This window comes from Lissotriton vulgaris, chromosome 2_1 (assembly GCF_964263255.1).
Source record: "Lissotriton vulgaris chromosome 2_1, aLisVul1.2, whole genome shotgun sequence".
Lineage (NCBI taxonomy): Eukaryota > Metazoa > Chordata > Amphibia > Caudata > Salamandridae > Lissotriton > Lissotriton vulgaris.
Window position 1 is genome coordinate 161,423,639 of NC_141687.1, and position 13,175 is coordinate 161,436,813.

Consider the following 13,175-nt stretch of genomic DNA (forward strand, 5'->3'; position numbering starts at 1 on the left):
TTTCCATTATACCTCTAGAGATGTGTCTTGTGACTCTATGTGTATTGGGGGGGAAAGAGGAGATTACGGAAGGTTTATGCAAGTTACCAGAGTGTGCAGTATTAAGGGGGGAAACCAGTGGTTCATAGGAACGGAGTAGTGTAGTCAAGTCTTTACTTGATAGCGAGCTTTTCTTCCAGACCGGACATTGAAGTCTCCTAAAAGTAATAAGTGTTTAGTGGAGATAATATGTGGGGCAATTAGTTCCATAAGTTGTGGCGAGAAATCCTGGAGGGGGTCTGGGGGCCGATATGTAAGTGCACCTTTCCAACAATAGTGGGATTGAAAATACATTCTGAAAATGTATTGCCACTACATTGTTCGAGTAGGGATACATTAATAGAGTCTTTATGAACAACGGCTATACCTCTGCCAACCTTGGACAGCCTATCAGGTCTTTGAATACGGTAGCCATCAGGGATAGCCATCATAATAGCAGGGATGGAACTCTGTTTGAGCCAGTTTTCCATTAGGAAACCAATATCGGTGTGTCCTGAAGAAAGCGAATCCCTGATTTCAATAGCATGCTTGGGCAATGATCTGACTTTTGCCAGAAAGCGGTGCCAGCCGGGCTATAATTACTGATAGAGGGGTTGCGGGAGGAGAGAGAGATTGCTTGGGTCCAAGTTTGAATGACTCGTTCTGGAAGCCGGTAGCAGAGAATCTTCTCAATATCCAAGCTTGACTATGTCAAAAGCCAGGGCCGGACTGGCTGTAGTGGGCACCAGGCATTTCCCTGGTGGACCGCCACGGTGGGAGCCGGTTTTGGGTACCTAGAGGGCCGTTTTTGTTACAGGGACATTTTTGCAGCATAGCTGCAATATCGACCCCTGTCAAAAAGTCCGTCAAAACTGGCCCTAGCAAACAGCTTGCCGCACCCCCAACACTCTCGGGTGGCCAGCCACGCACTATGATTGGGCCAGTTTTGGTTTCCAGTCCACCCCTGCCAACAGCCTGTACCCTGGTGCACCCACATTCATTATATGCACAATACAACTCATCCAAAATGCAGTCTTAATGGTTCTTCTCTGCCTTCACCCAAGAGAACGCATACCCCCAGTCCTGCTATTGCTGCACAGGCTTCTATAGCTATAAAGGCAATGTTCAAGGCACTCTGCAGTATCTACAGACCCTCGCAAGGAAAAGTACTGCTATAACTACAATTTAATGATAATCAAGTAATACAAACCACAATGAAGAGTGCCCTCCAGGTTTCCACCACTTATAATCGTATTACTTTACCATAAGAAATCCGTAGGAGGCACTGCTTTCTCAGAATAAGCTGCCAAAGTATAGAACTCACTACCAGCCAGCACTAGTAGCACCCTCAACCATATACCCTCCCAAAGACAGTTTAAAAGGTGTCTATTTCCTAGATGATTGCACCACTTGCAGACAGACAGCACAGCCCAGAAAACAGTCACACCTTCACTGTCAGTCCTCAGCTTCCAACCGACAAATTCCAAACAACTCACCAGCAAACTGCACTGCTCTCATTATGCAGGTAAGCAAAACAAGGCTGAACTATGGTTCGCCATGACATTTTGTAGTTATGTACTTCCATATATATAACTGCCATGTCCCACAATAATACTAAAACCATAATGAAAATAAATGAAATTAAATTAAATGAAAAGGGCTGCTTATATAGCGCAACTGTCACTCCTAACGGAGTCTCCTGGCGCTGAAAATAACAAAGTTCAGATTACATAGAATGGGTCCTAAATTAGGTCTAAACAGCGGGCATCAGATATCCCAAAGATCCAGGTCTTTAATGCCTTTCTGAACTGCCCCTCCCATTCGATTTCTCGAAGTTCCTTTGGCATGCAGTTCCAGGCCTTTGCTCCCAGGACAGTGGGTTACTAATTTAAAGCTCTGCACTTTAAGCAAGCTTGCAGCACTAGATCTTAGAGTTCTTGCAGTGATATAACACTCAAATCGTGCTGAGAGATAAGTTGGGCCCACTTGACGATGTGCTCTAAAAGTCGTCATTAGTAGTTTGTACAAAATTCTTTTATGAACTGGAAGCCAGTGGAGGGTCTTCAGGGCGGCCGAGGCCGATGCCCTGAGCGGGAGCCCTAGGACCAATCTGGCTGCTGCGTGCTGGACTACCTGTAGTCTCCTCAGGATAGTTTTATTAATTCCTACGAGGAGGCTATTACAGTAGTCCAGCCGCGATAGTATGAGAGCCACTGCCACTGTCTTCTTGGCGGCTAACGGGATTTTTATAAGCCCAAAGCAGTTCCCAGTTGTCTTCAGGACATGGGGCGTAAACGAAAGAGAAGATTCGAACCAAACACCCAGATTTTTTGCTACTCCACCGTCGATGGGGGGGGGGGGGGGGGGTAGGGGGGGAGAGGGGCTGTAATGTCGTCAGGCCACCAGTCCTTTGGTTGAAAATAATTATTTTTATCGATAGGTAAGATCTCAGTTTTATCGATGTTAAAGCAAAGATGATCTTTCATCCACTTTATAACTGCTGCAAAGCAAGATTTGAAGTTTTCTTCTGCATCGGTGGAATTCTTATCCAGGGACAAAATTAACTGAGTGTTGTCTGCCTATGACGAGGTTTCAATCCCATAGGACGAAATCAACGAGATGAGAGGGGCCATATATATATATATTGAACAACAAAAGTGGACTGAGTGACGCCCCCTGTGGCACACCAGTGGACACAGTCCGTGCAGGTGAAAGAAAAGATCCCAACAAGATCACCTGCTTCCTATTTGACAGGAAAGATGTAATCCATGCCAGCTCGGAATTGGATATGCCACAAGATCTCAGTCTGGCTAACAAGATGTTGTGTGAAATGGAATCAAAAGCGGCAGACAAGTCCAAACGGACCAGGACTGTCTTCTTGCCATTATCCGTTATAAATTTAATGGTATCTGATATCTCAAGTTAAGCAGTCTCAGTTGAATGTTTTGGTCGAAAGCCGGATTGACGGGAATGGAAAATCATTAATGACTCATAATACACAGTTGTCAACAACTTGCAACTTTTACCTATCAAATTAGCCTAATACATACCTGCTCTGACCTGCTATGAGGGCATCCAGCACTGTACAGACAAAAAAACCCATCACCAAATGAACAGGCATGGAATAAATGAAGAGATCTGTCACACTTCACTGGACATTTTTGGAGAAGTTTATTATAGTCCATTCAGTGCAGGTCAAAATAGCTAAATAATCTGACCGCTTCTTTACATCTACACTCAATTATGGGAGGATACAAATGGCCTTAGTTTTCAGATCTCTTCACTTTGTTCTCCTTCCAACCATACCAGCTCAGGACCACAACTTTACAGAGAATTTCAGATTTTGTAGCCCAGTTCAGTATCGAGATAAGCAGAATACATCGTAAGAAATAACATAAAGGGACCTTTAGAGCTGTTCAAAGCTAACTGCATACTGAAAACCATAAAAATGCATGTCTATCTCTTACATTTCATCATCCAACACAATGCTAAACCGGAGAGTAGGCATGAGAGGGTGGTGAACCCTACTAGAGCTACATGGCTATCAACGCTGCACAAAAGAGGCACCCCTACTGTCCTGTGAGAGACAGGAAGCAGCCTTGCAAGTGGCTCAGTATAGACAGCACTGTAAAGTCATTAGACCCAGGTGGGAGGAGGGGCAGTGTTACATGAAGAGTGAGCAGTCCCACACCTCACACTCTTCAACTTTGTTGCTGCTGGAGTGGGCAGCAGGAGTATTAAAGAAACTGCTGGTGTGAGACCTGAGTACACTTGTTGCACTGGAGCTTAGAGGGTCGTGCAATGTAGCATGGAAAGGAGAGGGCGTCAGAAGGTGATATACTTGTAACATGGGTACATGCTGTGTTGCTCTCTTGTGAATGGCATCACAGAAGTGGTGTCTGCAGGGCAAAGGAGTAGCACATTCAGCCTTAGGGAAGAGCATACTCAGGAGAACCTATATTCTGGCTGCTTCAGGCACAGGTCCAGGTTCATTGCCTGGCCTGGCAAATTAACCCAAGCGTTCGGTAGGCAATAATGTGCTCTTTCCAAAGGAACACAGCTAAAGAGCAACTAGTAAGCATTCTCCTGAAACTCCCATGTTTCAGTACACTCTTTGAAGGCTAACAGCCAATCTATTGACAAGCACATCATCAAATAAGCACTGATCCTTACATGTTCCAAAGTCCCATAGAAAATGTTTCCTCCTTAGAATTAATGACGCGGAGAAGAAGGTGTTAAAAACAGACATAGAAAATAGTAGGACTCAATAAACATATTTATTAATAACAAAAATAACATGTTAAATTCAGAGTCTTGGAATAATGGCAGCATTTCGATAGTTGACCCCGAATACGTTGCAAAACAATTGGATGAGCATACAAACTAGAATTACAGGAAAGTATGCTTCCAGCTTTATCTTGTGCAAATATCTCATAATAGACAATTGAAAGGAAGGGGAACAATATATACTTCAGGAAAACATATGACTTTCATGAACACAGTAGTAGAGACAGGCTTGCAGGATCTTCTGACTTCATGATATGTGAAAAACCATCTAAAGAGACTTTTTCTATAGCATACCTGAGGGTCTTTTATGTGCCCTTTTGTCCTAGAATTAGGAATCAAATCAGATAAACTTCATTATTCACATCCTTTTAGATTCTACCATTAACCAAACACTGTGATCCACCACTCACACGAGTGATGCAGAGGTTTTCAGGTGGAGCTGAGAAGAGGAATCTTGCTGCTGAATGGATTATGACAATCATGAACAGATTGATGCCTAGGATTGATACACGGCAGTCTTGACATAGAAAAGGACTTAGCATAGGCTCTCATGGCAAAGGTATTTCAATTGAATACTGCAGTCTAGTGGTGCATCTCATTATTAAGGTCCTTCCAGTGACTAGGGCTGAGCATAAAATCTTAGGCTGACATTTCTAACTAGAGTATGGTGAGTGTAGAATGGCAGGTTCTAGTATCCATGACTCCATTCAGGCCCACAGGATGAAAGTCCATACAGACACTTTGATGGGGTGCAGGTTTTAATGATGAATATCACTCAAACACTACGATTGTGTGCAGGATTTCACAATGAAGGTCTCTCCACTGTCTAGGATTTGGTGTAGGATCTCAGGGTGAAGATTTATTCAAAAACTAGGATAAGGTGTAGGATTTGAGGATGAAGGATTCACCATGCAGTACCATTAAGTGTACAGTCTCAGAAAGAAGGTATTGCCACCCACCAGGATTGGGTTTAGGATCTCAGAATGGAGGGCTTTACAAACACTAGTATTAGGTGTAGGATCCCAGGATGAAAGTCCCTCCAAGCACTAGAACTAGATGTTGGATTTGGGGAAGAAGGTTTCTCCATGTACTAGGTTAGGTGTAGAATCTCAGGTAGAAGGTTTCTGCAATCACTACAATGGTGTGCAAGATCATATAACACCCTATATGCTGGGACTGAGGGTGGAACTGCAGTATTAAAAATCATTCCATACATTTGTGGGATCTTGTTGAAGGCCTCACGACACATTAAAGTGAATGTGCCTCTCAAGAAAAATATCTTCCCAGACACTGGCGTGAAGTGGAGGATCACTGGTAGGAAGATTGCAAGATTGAAGTTTCCACAGAAGTAATTAAATAACTGTCAACCAACGGTGATAGAGCAGCATCAATTAAAGGACCATGTAGGATCAAAGGTAAGATTGCCTTGCTTGGTGTGAAAGCTCAATGTCTTGTGAGCTTCGGTCTGGATATCGCTGGCTCCTACAGAGTGGGATCTTCATCCTCTGTGGAAGAAAAACATGTGTTACTGGAGCAAAATAAAATGAGGGCAAATTCAACCAGTGCTAAATGAATAGAGGGAGGTGGGTAGGGTTAGGAAATGAGGTGGGTGTGTCTGAGCGTAAGGTAAGCATGATTTACATACTCTATATATGAGTAGGATAGAAGTCTGATGTGGGAAGGAAGGCAAGCACAAGTAGGACGCACTATATGCATGAATTTAAAAAAGTGGATATGTACGAGGAAGATAGCGTGTGTGAAACTGAATCCAGATGAGGGGTAGGGATTGGATGTGAACAGAAATGTGAGTGGTAGAAAACAATAATGTCTAGATTACTTATTGGTACTGGAAAATACGACTGGGAATGTGAATATTGAATGCCGAAATGGATGGAACAGAATATTTTTAAAAGAATATCCAGGGACAAAAAAGCAAAAGGTTAGTTCATAAAGAGATGTAAGTATTTACTAATCTAAACTCCACACCTAAGTACTGTGAAGATATATATCACCAAGGTACGTATATGTGGAATTAGGTACAGACAATGTATAGAAACTTACCTTTCTGGCCTTCATAGCTGCAAACAGAAGAACAATCGGCCTAGCAGAATGGTTCTGTATATATGGGTTGCTAGTTACCGACTCCCATATCGCGAAATGAGAAAATGGAACAAAGGAAACATGTGCTACTCTTTCCCGACACCACTAAGCGATGGGAATGCTGACCCCAGTGGCTTCCATGCAACGCATTCTGAGACCAGAACTAGGTCCCTGCCCAAGCCCAGCCTGTGAGCGGGAATGGTACCTCGGACCACTAAACTGAATATTTGCCAGCTGAGCGAGACAAAATGGAAGCATATAAATTAAAACAGAAAAAGCGTCTAACCTGGAACTGGAAATCTTGGAAAGAGGAGTGTATTTATACATCATAGCAATGTAAATTAGATAAAGAACTGTTGTACATAGTATGTTTTTACAGAATGTGTGGAAACTCTGGTATGGGGCCCCTCCACTAGTAGTTTGAACTGGGACAAGGAGGACAGTCAAAGGGGTAATGGAGTTTTCAGGCATTTGTCTGACTTTGAGGAATTACAGTGAACCTTCTCAACAACATTGGAACGGGTGTGTGGCCCTAATCTCTTATGCACCCAAGGACACTCCAGTAATACTAGGCATATCTTTCACTTAGTTAGAAAACTATCACCACCAAAATAGGACTATCTGGGATTCTGTAGCCAGTAGCAGGCAGCACCAGTCAGAGAATCTGCAAGAATCCCCTATTTCAGGGATAGTACTTGCACACCCCTGGGAAGGAAAACCCAAAGATTATGTATCGTCCTGAACTTACCAGGCTCAGAGCCTCGGCTCCTCCAGGGACTTAAATCGAGGGGAGGAATTTGGTTGCAACGCACAAAATCTTGCGGGTAACTGTTTGCCATGAAGACATTTCTCGGCACTTCAGTGATTGCTGTGTTGTCACAAATGACTCGCGCCAGTGTGGCCCTTTCCAGAGAGCGTCGTTGGGCACTGCTGAAAACACCAGGATTCTCATAATAAAACCTGTGTTGGAAAGAAAGAAGGACACATGGTGAAGGTCTGCTAGACATACAACGCAAATTTCAGAGACATTTCACCCCAGTATTATTGGCTACAACTGCCAATATCACATTCCTTCTAGCCCCTGAGGCATACACAAATTAAACCCCAAACCTAAAATTTGCACTGCATGATGAAATGCATATCCAGATAGACAACGCCCGATCCAAAAAACAACTTGCACATGTAAGTGTAACTTGCACATGCACATAGCCAGATGTATTGCTGCAAGCAATTCACAAAAGATGACCTTGCAACATTAAAGTCCTAACTCATGCACAGTATTACCCATAAGTGTGTAATATTGCACTTGAGTAAATCCCTTTTGCAGAGTGAGTGGTCTGCGCCTGCTATCACCACCTAGCATTATTGTACTGCTGGGCAATGTCAGATTAAATGGTAAAGTTCTCAGCAGAGTCTTGCTTCATGAACCCATTACAATCGTGGACTGGAGAGAAGCATAAAAGATGAGTCCCCTGCATCATGGAGCCCATGTTTGAGATGTGGGTTTCCTTTTCCAAATCACTATTTTTAGATATATAGTCCAATTGGGTTAGTGCCCCTTTTAGAATGCAATAGATTGATAAAGGAAAGTATAGGGTTGGAAAATTGTCTCCCTGATGGAGGCATCTGGTAATCTTAACAAGAAGTGACTGATTTTTTCTATTAGGCCATAGAGGATACCACACCTGTGCTGCCTCACCATGTGCCTTCAATACTTGTCCAGAGTGATTGCTGCACTCAAAATATGCCCACACTGATTAGGCTTCCGAACATTTACATATTACATCTACTTAAATCAAAATTAGGACTTTCATCATTTATTTACAGAAATATAACCTTTTGTGTTGTCTGCATGAATTTTCATACAGCTCATTGAATTGAGAGAAATCTGAGTGATGAAACATTTTGGCTGCAGCTAGAAGTTTCATTTGAACTGACACGCAAACAGAGATTATGAATACAATAATTGTCATTCAGAAGCTAATATAAACAATGTTTAACTGCTATGTAATTTTGTATACATTGTTTCTTCTCCTTTGTCATTACCAATCATTGGTCACCCACAGGTCTGTAAGGTACACAGACAAATTTAAGGAGGTCTGTACTAACAGATTTAAACTTGAAGGGAATTCTCTTTACACATATTTACATAAAGAGATCTAACCCAACAGACATAGGCCAGAAGGGGAATCTTTGTACACATTTAATTTCTAAGGGAAACAAATGGTCCAGAGATCCTGGTACTGGATATTGATTCCTAAAATGCTGGACAAACTTTTGCTTCAGGCTCTGAACCTTTCCAACCTTGTATTGATTAAGTAGAAGGGAAGGTGTGAGCATGTGTTCCTCTCTTCCAAGGCGGTCTTTTTTTGAACAGAAGGATAATTTCTTTTTTAAGACACAACACAAAAATCCAAGTTGGTTTGAGTGAAAGTAGTTCTTTTATTTATATATATCTAAAGAGATGTATCCCAACAGACATATGACTGAAAGGGAATTTTCTATACAGATACAAACTTAAGGGGTGTATTCCAACAGACACAGATCTAGGCTATATTCCCACAGACTTAGTGTCTTCTTCATATATAGGTACACACTCTCTCCATAAGGACACCTAGCCATCTCTGAACTGTTCTCAGGGGTCTCTCACCACAAATCAAGAGCTACTACTGTTTGAGAAAGACATATCTCCTTACACAAATATAAAAAATATTCTAAAAAGTGATGCACTTACCTATCACCATCCCGGGCCACTCGGAACTGGTTTCCAATAATGCAGGCTAGAAGAGGTCCAATTTTTCCACCAGGAACAAAAGGTTCTGCCACTCCTCCAAGCCAGATATCAATATTTCTGGGAGTCCCATAGAGAGCCATCAACCTTCTGGCCAGGTCACCATTATTCAGGACGCTTCGGAGTTCTGCCAGATTTTGTGGCTCAGAGAGTCCACAAAAACGCCGCCACGCACCATACTCTATTAAGAGAGTTAGACAGAACAGTGGTGAGATTAAAGTAATTTTTTAATTTATACCCAGAACCAGCAATCAGTTACATTTGTATTGGGTGGTGAGAAGGTGTAAGGTTGAAAGCAACTTCCAAAATTATAAGTGAAGGTCAATGTACCATGGCACTGGCGTCACTTAAAGATATCTAGGGGCATAGCTGTGAATTGTACTCATGTCATGTATGACATCTTTAGTCTGATTTGGCTCATTAGCAAACACAAATTTGAATTCTGCTGTTTTTAATGTCATACTTTACAGTTTTTAAAGCCACACAACACATCCCAGGATGAAAGGTGCATATGGTTACACGCCTAAACTGGCTTATGGGACAGGATTCCATAATAAAGGAGCTCAGATGTGGAATCTAAGATCTCCTGTGTTGTAATGTGCCCATTTTGAAGCTCACAGCACAAAACGGCTTACTGACCAAATAGCCATCTGGGTACATTTTCCTAATACTTTCACTTCAATTGTTGATTCTTTTTGCCCATGTATCAGAATATCAAAGTTTCTTTATTGATATTGTGGCTCTTTCCTTTACAAATGTCAGGCTGTTGATTAGATATCTTGGTGCTTACTCTGGTAATTGTAGCCAAACAAGTGGAGCACATGATGCCGTGAGTGAGCAAGATAAAACATGACTGTGCAGGGAAAACAAAAGTGAATGAGATTGTGGATGATCTGAGCAATGTCTGGTTGTTAAAGGAGCCAAAAAAGAGCCAAAGGAGAGTCAGAATAATTGGAGTTTCAGAGGAAACTGTTATAGGTGTCGGAAGGTGGGACATTTGACTAACAGCAAAGAGTGCCCAGCATTAAAAGTGACTTGCAACAAGTGCGGGAGGAAAGTTCATTTTAAGATCTGTTGCAAGAGTTACATGAATTATAGAAGGAGGCTAGACGAGAAAATACACAAGTGTGTGATGAGATTGATTTGCAAATAGAAGGAAGAGGTGTGGGTAATCCCAGGGACTTCAAAAGTATTGAGGAACAAAAGATTGAAGCAATGTTTGTTTCATGCTCCAAGTTAACAATAATCTCAGCAGATATGTATGACAAAATGTTCAAGGGTTAAGACAAAACTGCAAAGAATAGATGTAAACCCGGGAGGCTATGGGGGACAACCGATAAACATGAGCTGTTTCTTTTGGGGAGCTGTGGCATATAAAGACAGATATGCTGTTACTAATATATATGTATCCTACAGGTGGGACAATAATTCTAGGGTGGCACAAAAGGATCTTGGGATCTATCTCAACCCCAATAAAGACCCTCACATTCTGGTTCAGAGGGCAAATTCAAAGTGAAGATTGAAGAAGAATTCCCTGAAGTTTTTTCAGAACAGTTGAGGTGCCATAAACACTATGTTCATTGAATAAAACGTAAAGAAAACTCACAGCTGGTCTCAGCCAAGGTGAGGAACTTGCCTATATCCATGTAGCAGGCGGTAAGAGAGGAGTTGGAGAAACGGCAGTTTGAAAGTGATTGAGCCTGTGGAGGCCACAGAATGGCTGGCACCGATAGTAGTGGCCAAGAAAGGTGACGGGCAGTATGATTGTGCATAGACCTCAGAGCACTGAACAGAGAGGTTATAGTAGATAAATACACGCTGCCGAACATCACTCAAATGAATAGTAGGGTAGCTGGAGCCAAGGTATTCTCAACTCTTGATTTGAATCCTGCATACTACCAAGTCAAACTGCACCCTAAGTAACGAGAACTGTGGGCGTTTATCACGCCCATAGGGGCTTTAAGTTCAAATGTATGCCGTTTGGACTTGTGTCAGCGGCTGCAGTTTTCTAGAGAATTATGTACAATCTACTCCAAGGGATCCCTGGGGTGCTATGCTACCAAGATGATGTACTGATATTTGAGGAGAATGGAGTACAACATGACCAAAACCTCAAACAAGTTCTGATGAGGCTCCAGGAGCAGGAACATATGGTAAAAAAGGAAAAGTGCAGAATAGGTTACAATGAAATAGAGTTTCTGGGACATAGTGACAGCAGAGGGCATACTACCTAAAACAGAGCTGCAAGACACCATACTAAACCTTACACCACCTAAAACCAAAGAGGAAGTCAAATCCTTTGTGGGTATGTTTGAGTTTTATAATAAGTTTGTTCAGAATTTTGCTACGCGAACATACCAGATTCGCAATCTTTTAAAGAAAGAGGTAATGTTTGATTGAAGTTAGGAGTGTCAGAAAGAGTTTGAGGATACCAAAGCAGCGTTGGCGGATGCTCCCAACCTGAGGTCATTCTTAACAGGCAGGAGAACGGTTATAACAGCATATGCTAGCTTCAAAGGCCAAGGAGCTGCCACGTAAATTGTAAATTGATACTTGTATAGCGCACTACTCACCCGCAAGGGTCTCAAGGCGCTTGTACGAATACCGCTGTGGAACCCATCCTGGCTTTCCCTGTGAGGCTTCCACTCCTGGGCACCCCCAAGGGTGGAGGCCAGGCATCCTTAGCGTTGTGGGGGCCGTTGTGGAGATTAAGCAAGCTATTGCCCAGAGTTGCAGAGTGGGACTCCATGATTGGAATAGGCACCGAGGCGAGAATTATCAGATCCGTGGAATTTTTGAGCCCAAGACCCGCCAAGGCGGGGAATTGAACCCTGGTCCCGGGCTAGACCTCTGCATCAGGGTTTGCCGCTCTAATCATTGAGCCACACTTCTCCACCATGACTCAAGAGTGTGAAAAGGGGGAGGAGACAAAAGTATTTGCTTCTTGATCGCTGCGCCAGGCAGAGATGAACTACTCTGTGACTGAGAAGGACGCTTTAACTGCACATTTGGTCATTAACAAATTTAGAAATTTTGTATAGGGAATCAAGTTCGACTTGAGGACCAACCATAAACCTCTCATTGAAGTTTTGACAAAAAAAGGACTAGACTCTATCTTGAGTAGGATCAGGAGGTAGGTGGTGAATCTACACAAATATACATTCGAGGTGGAGACGTACCATGCTGCAGATTGTCTCTCACACATTGTAGGGTACCAATGGGAGGAGAAAAATTATGCTAGCAAACAGAAGGATGACATTTTGGGCCTACAAAATGAGAAAGTGTGGTAGAACAAGCAAAGTGAAAGGAAGGTTTGAAGACTGACCCACTCTTTCGGAGGGTATGTGAAAGGACACAGTGTGGATGCTCAGTCCAGGACAAATAATAGAGTCACTCAAACCATTCTGGATGGTTAGAGATTAACTGTCCATAGTGGATCAGTGTCTTTTCCGTGGCATGAAGCTAATTTTGCCCGGAACTTTAAGGGACATTCTGATCAACTTGGCCAATGAGGGACATCTTGGTATTACCAAGACTAAACAAAGGCTATGTTTAGACTTTTTGTGTCCAAACATGGATTTGGACATAGAGAGGAAGATGCGGGAGTGTGTACCATGCTCCTCTAGTGATAAGATACTCAAGTTGCATACGCCACCCTTGCACTGTAGATCATCACCAGAGGGCCCGTGGGTGGTTGTAGCCCTAGACATAATTGGACCATCAACAGGAGAGAACCGGTCACTGTATATATTAGTGCTGGTAGACTTGTACCCAGTGGCCCGAGTTGAAGTTTGTCTCAGAGATCACCACAAAATCAGTCATTGAGTTCCTGCTGGAAGTGTTCCTTAGGGAGGGGTTACCCAGTACCATACAGATGGACAACAGGGTTCAATTCTGCTCCCATAAAATGAAGGAGTTTTTAGAGTGCAATAGAATAAAACACAAGATCTGTGCTCTGTATCACCCAGAGGCTAGTGGG

The 13,175-nt window shown here is 42.7% G+C and overlaps 1 protein-coding gene across 1 annotated transcript in view; it reads right to left on the reverse strand.

Moving 5' to 3' along the window:
* Window positions 1–4,276: 4,276 nt before the first annotated feature.
* Window positions 4,277–13,175, reverse strand: part of LOC147729755 (eosinophil peroxidase-like) — a 65,413-nt gene continuing 56,514 nt past the window's right edge. Inside the window, exons 12-14 of the mRNA XM_086954641.1 lie at window positions 9,140–9,377; window positions 7,154–7,365; window positions 4,277–5,810 (exon numbers count right to left, since the gene is read on the reverse strand). Coding sequence (XP_086810767.1) covers window positions 5,788–5,810; window positions 7,154–7,365; window positions 9,140–9,377 — 473 coding nt within the window. The 3' untranslated portion in view covers window positions 4,277–5,787. The remainder of the gene's footprint in view (window positions 5,811–7,153; window positions 7,366–9,139; window positions 9,378–13,175) is intronic.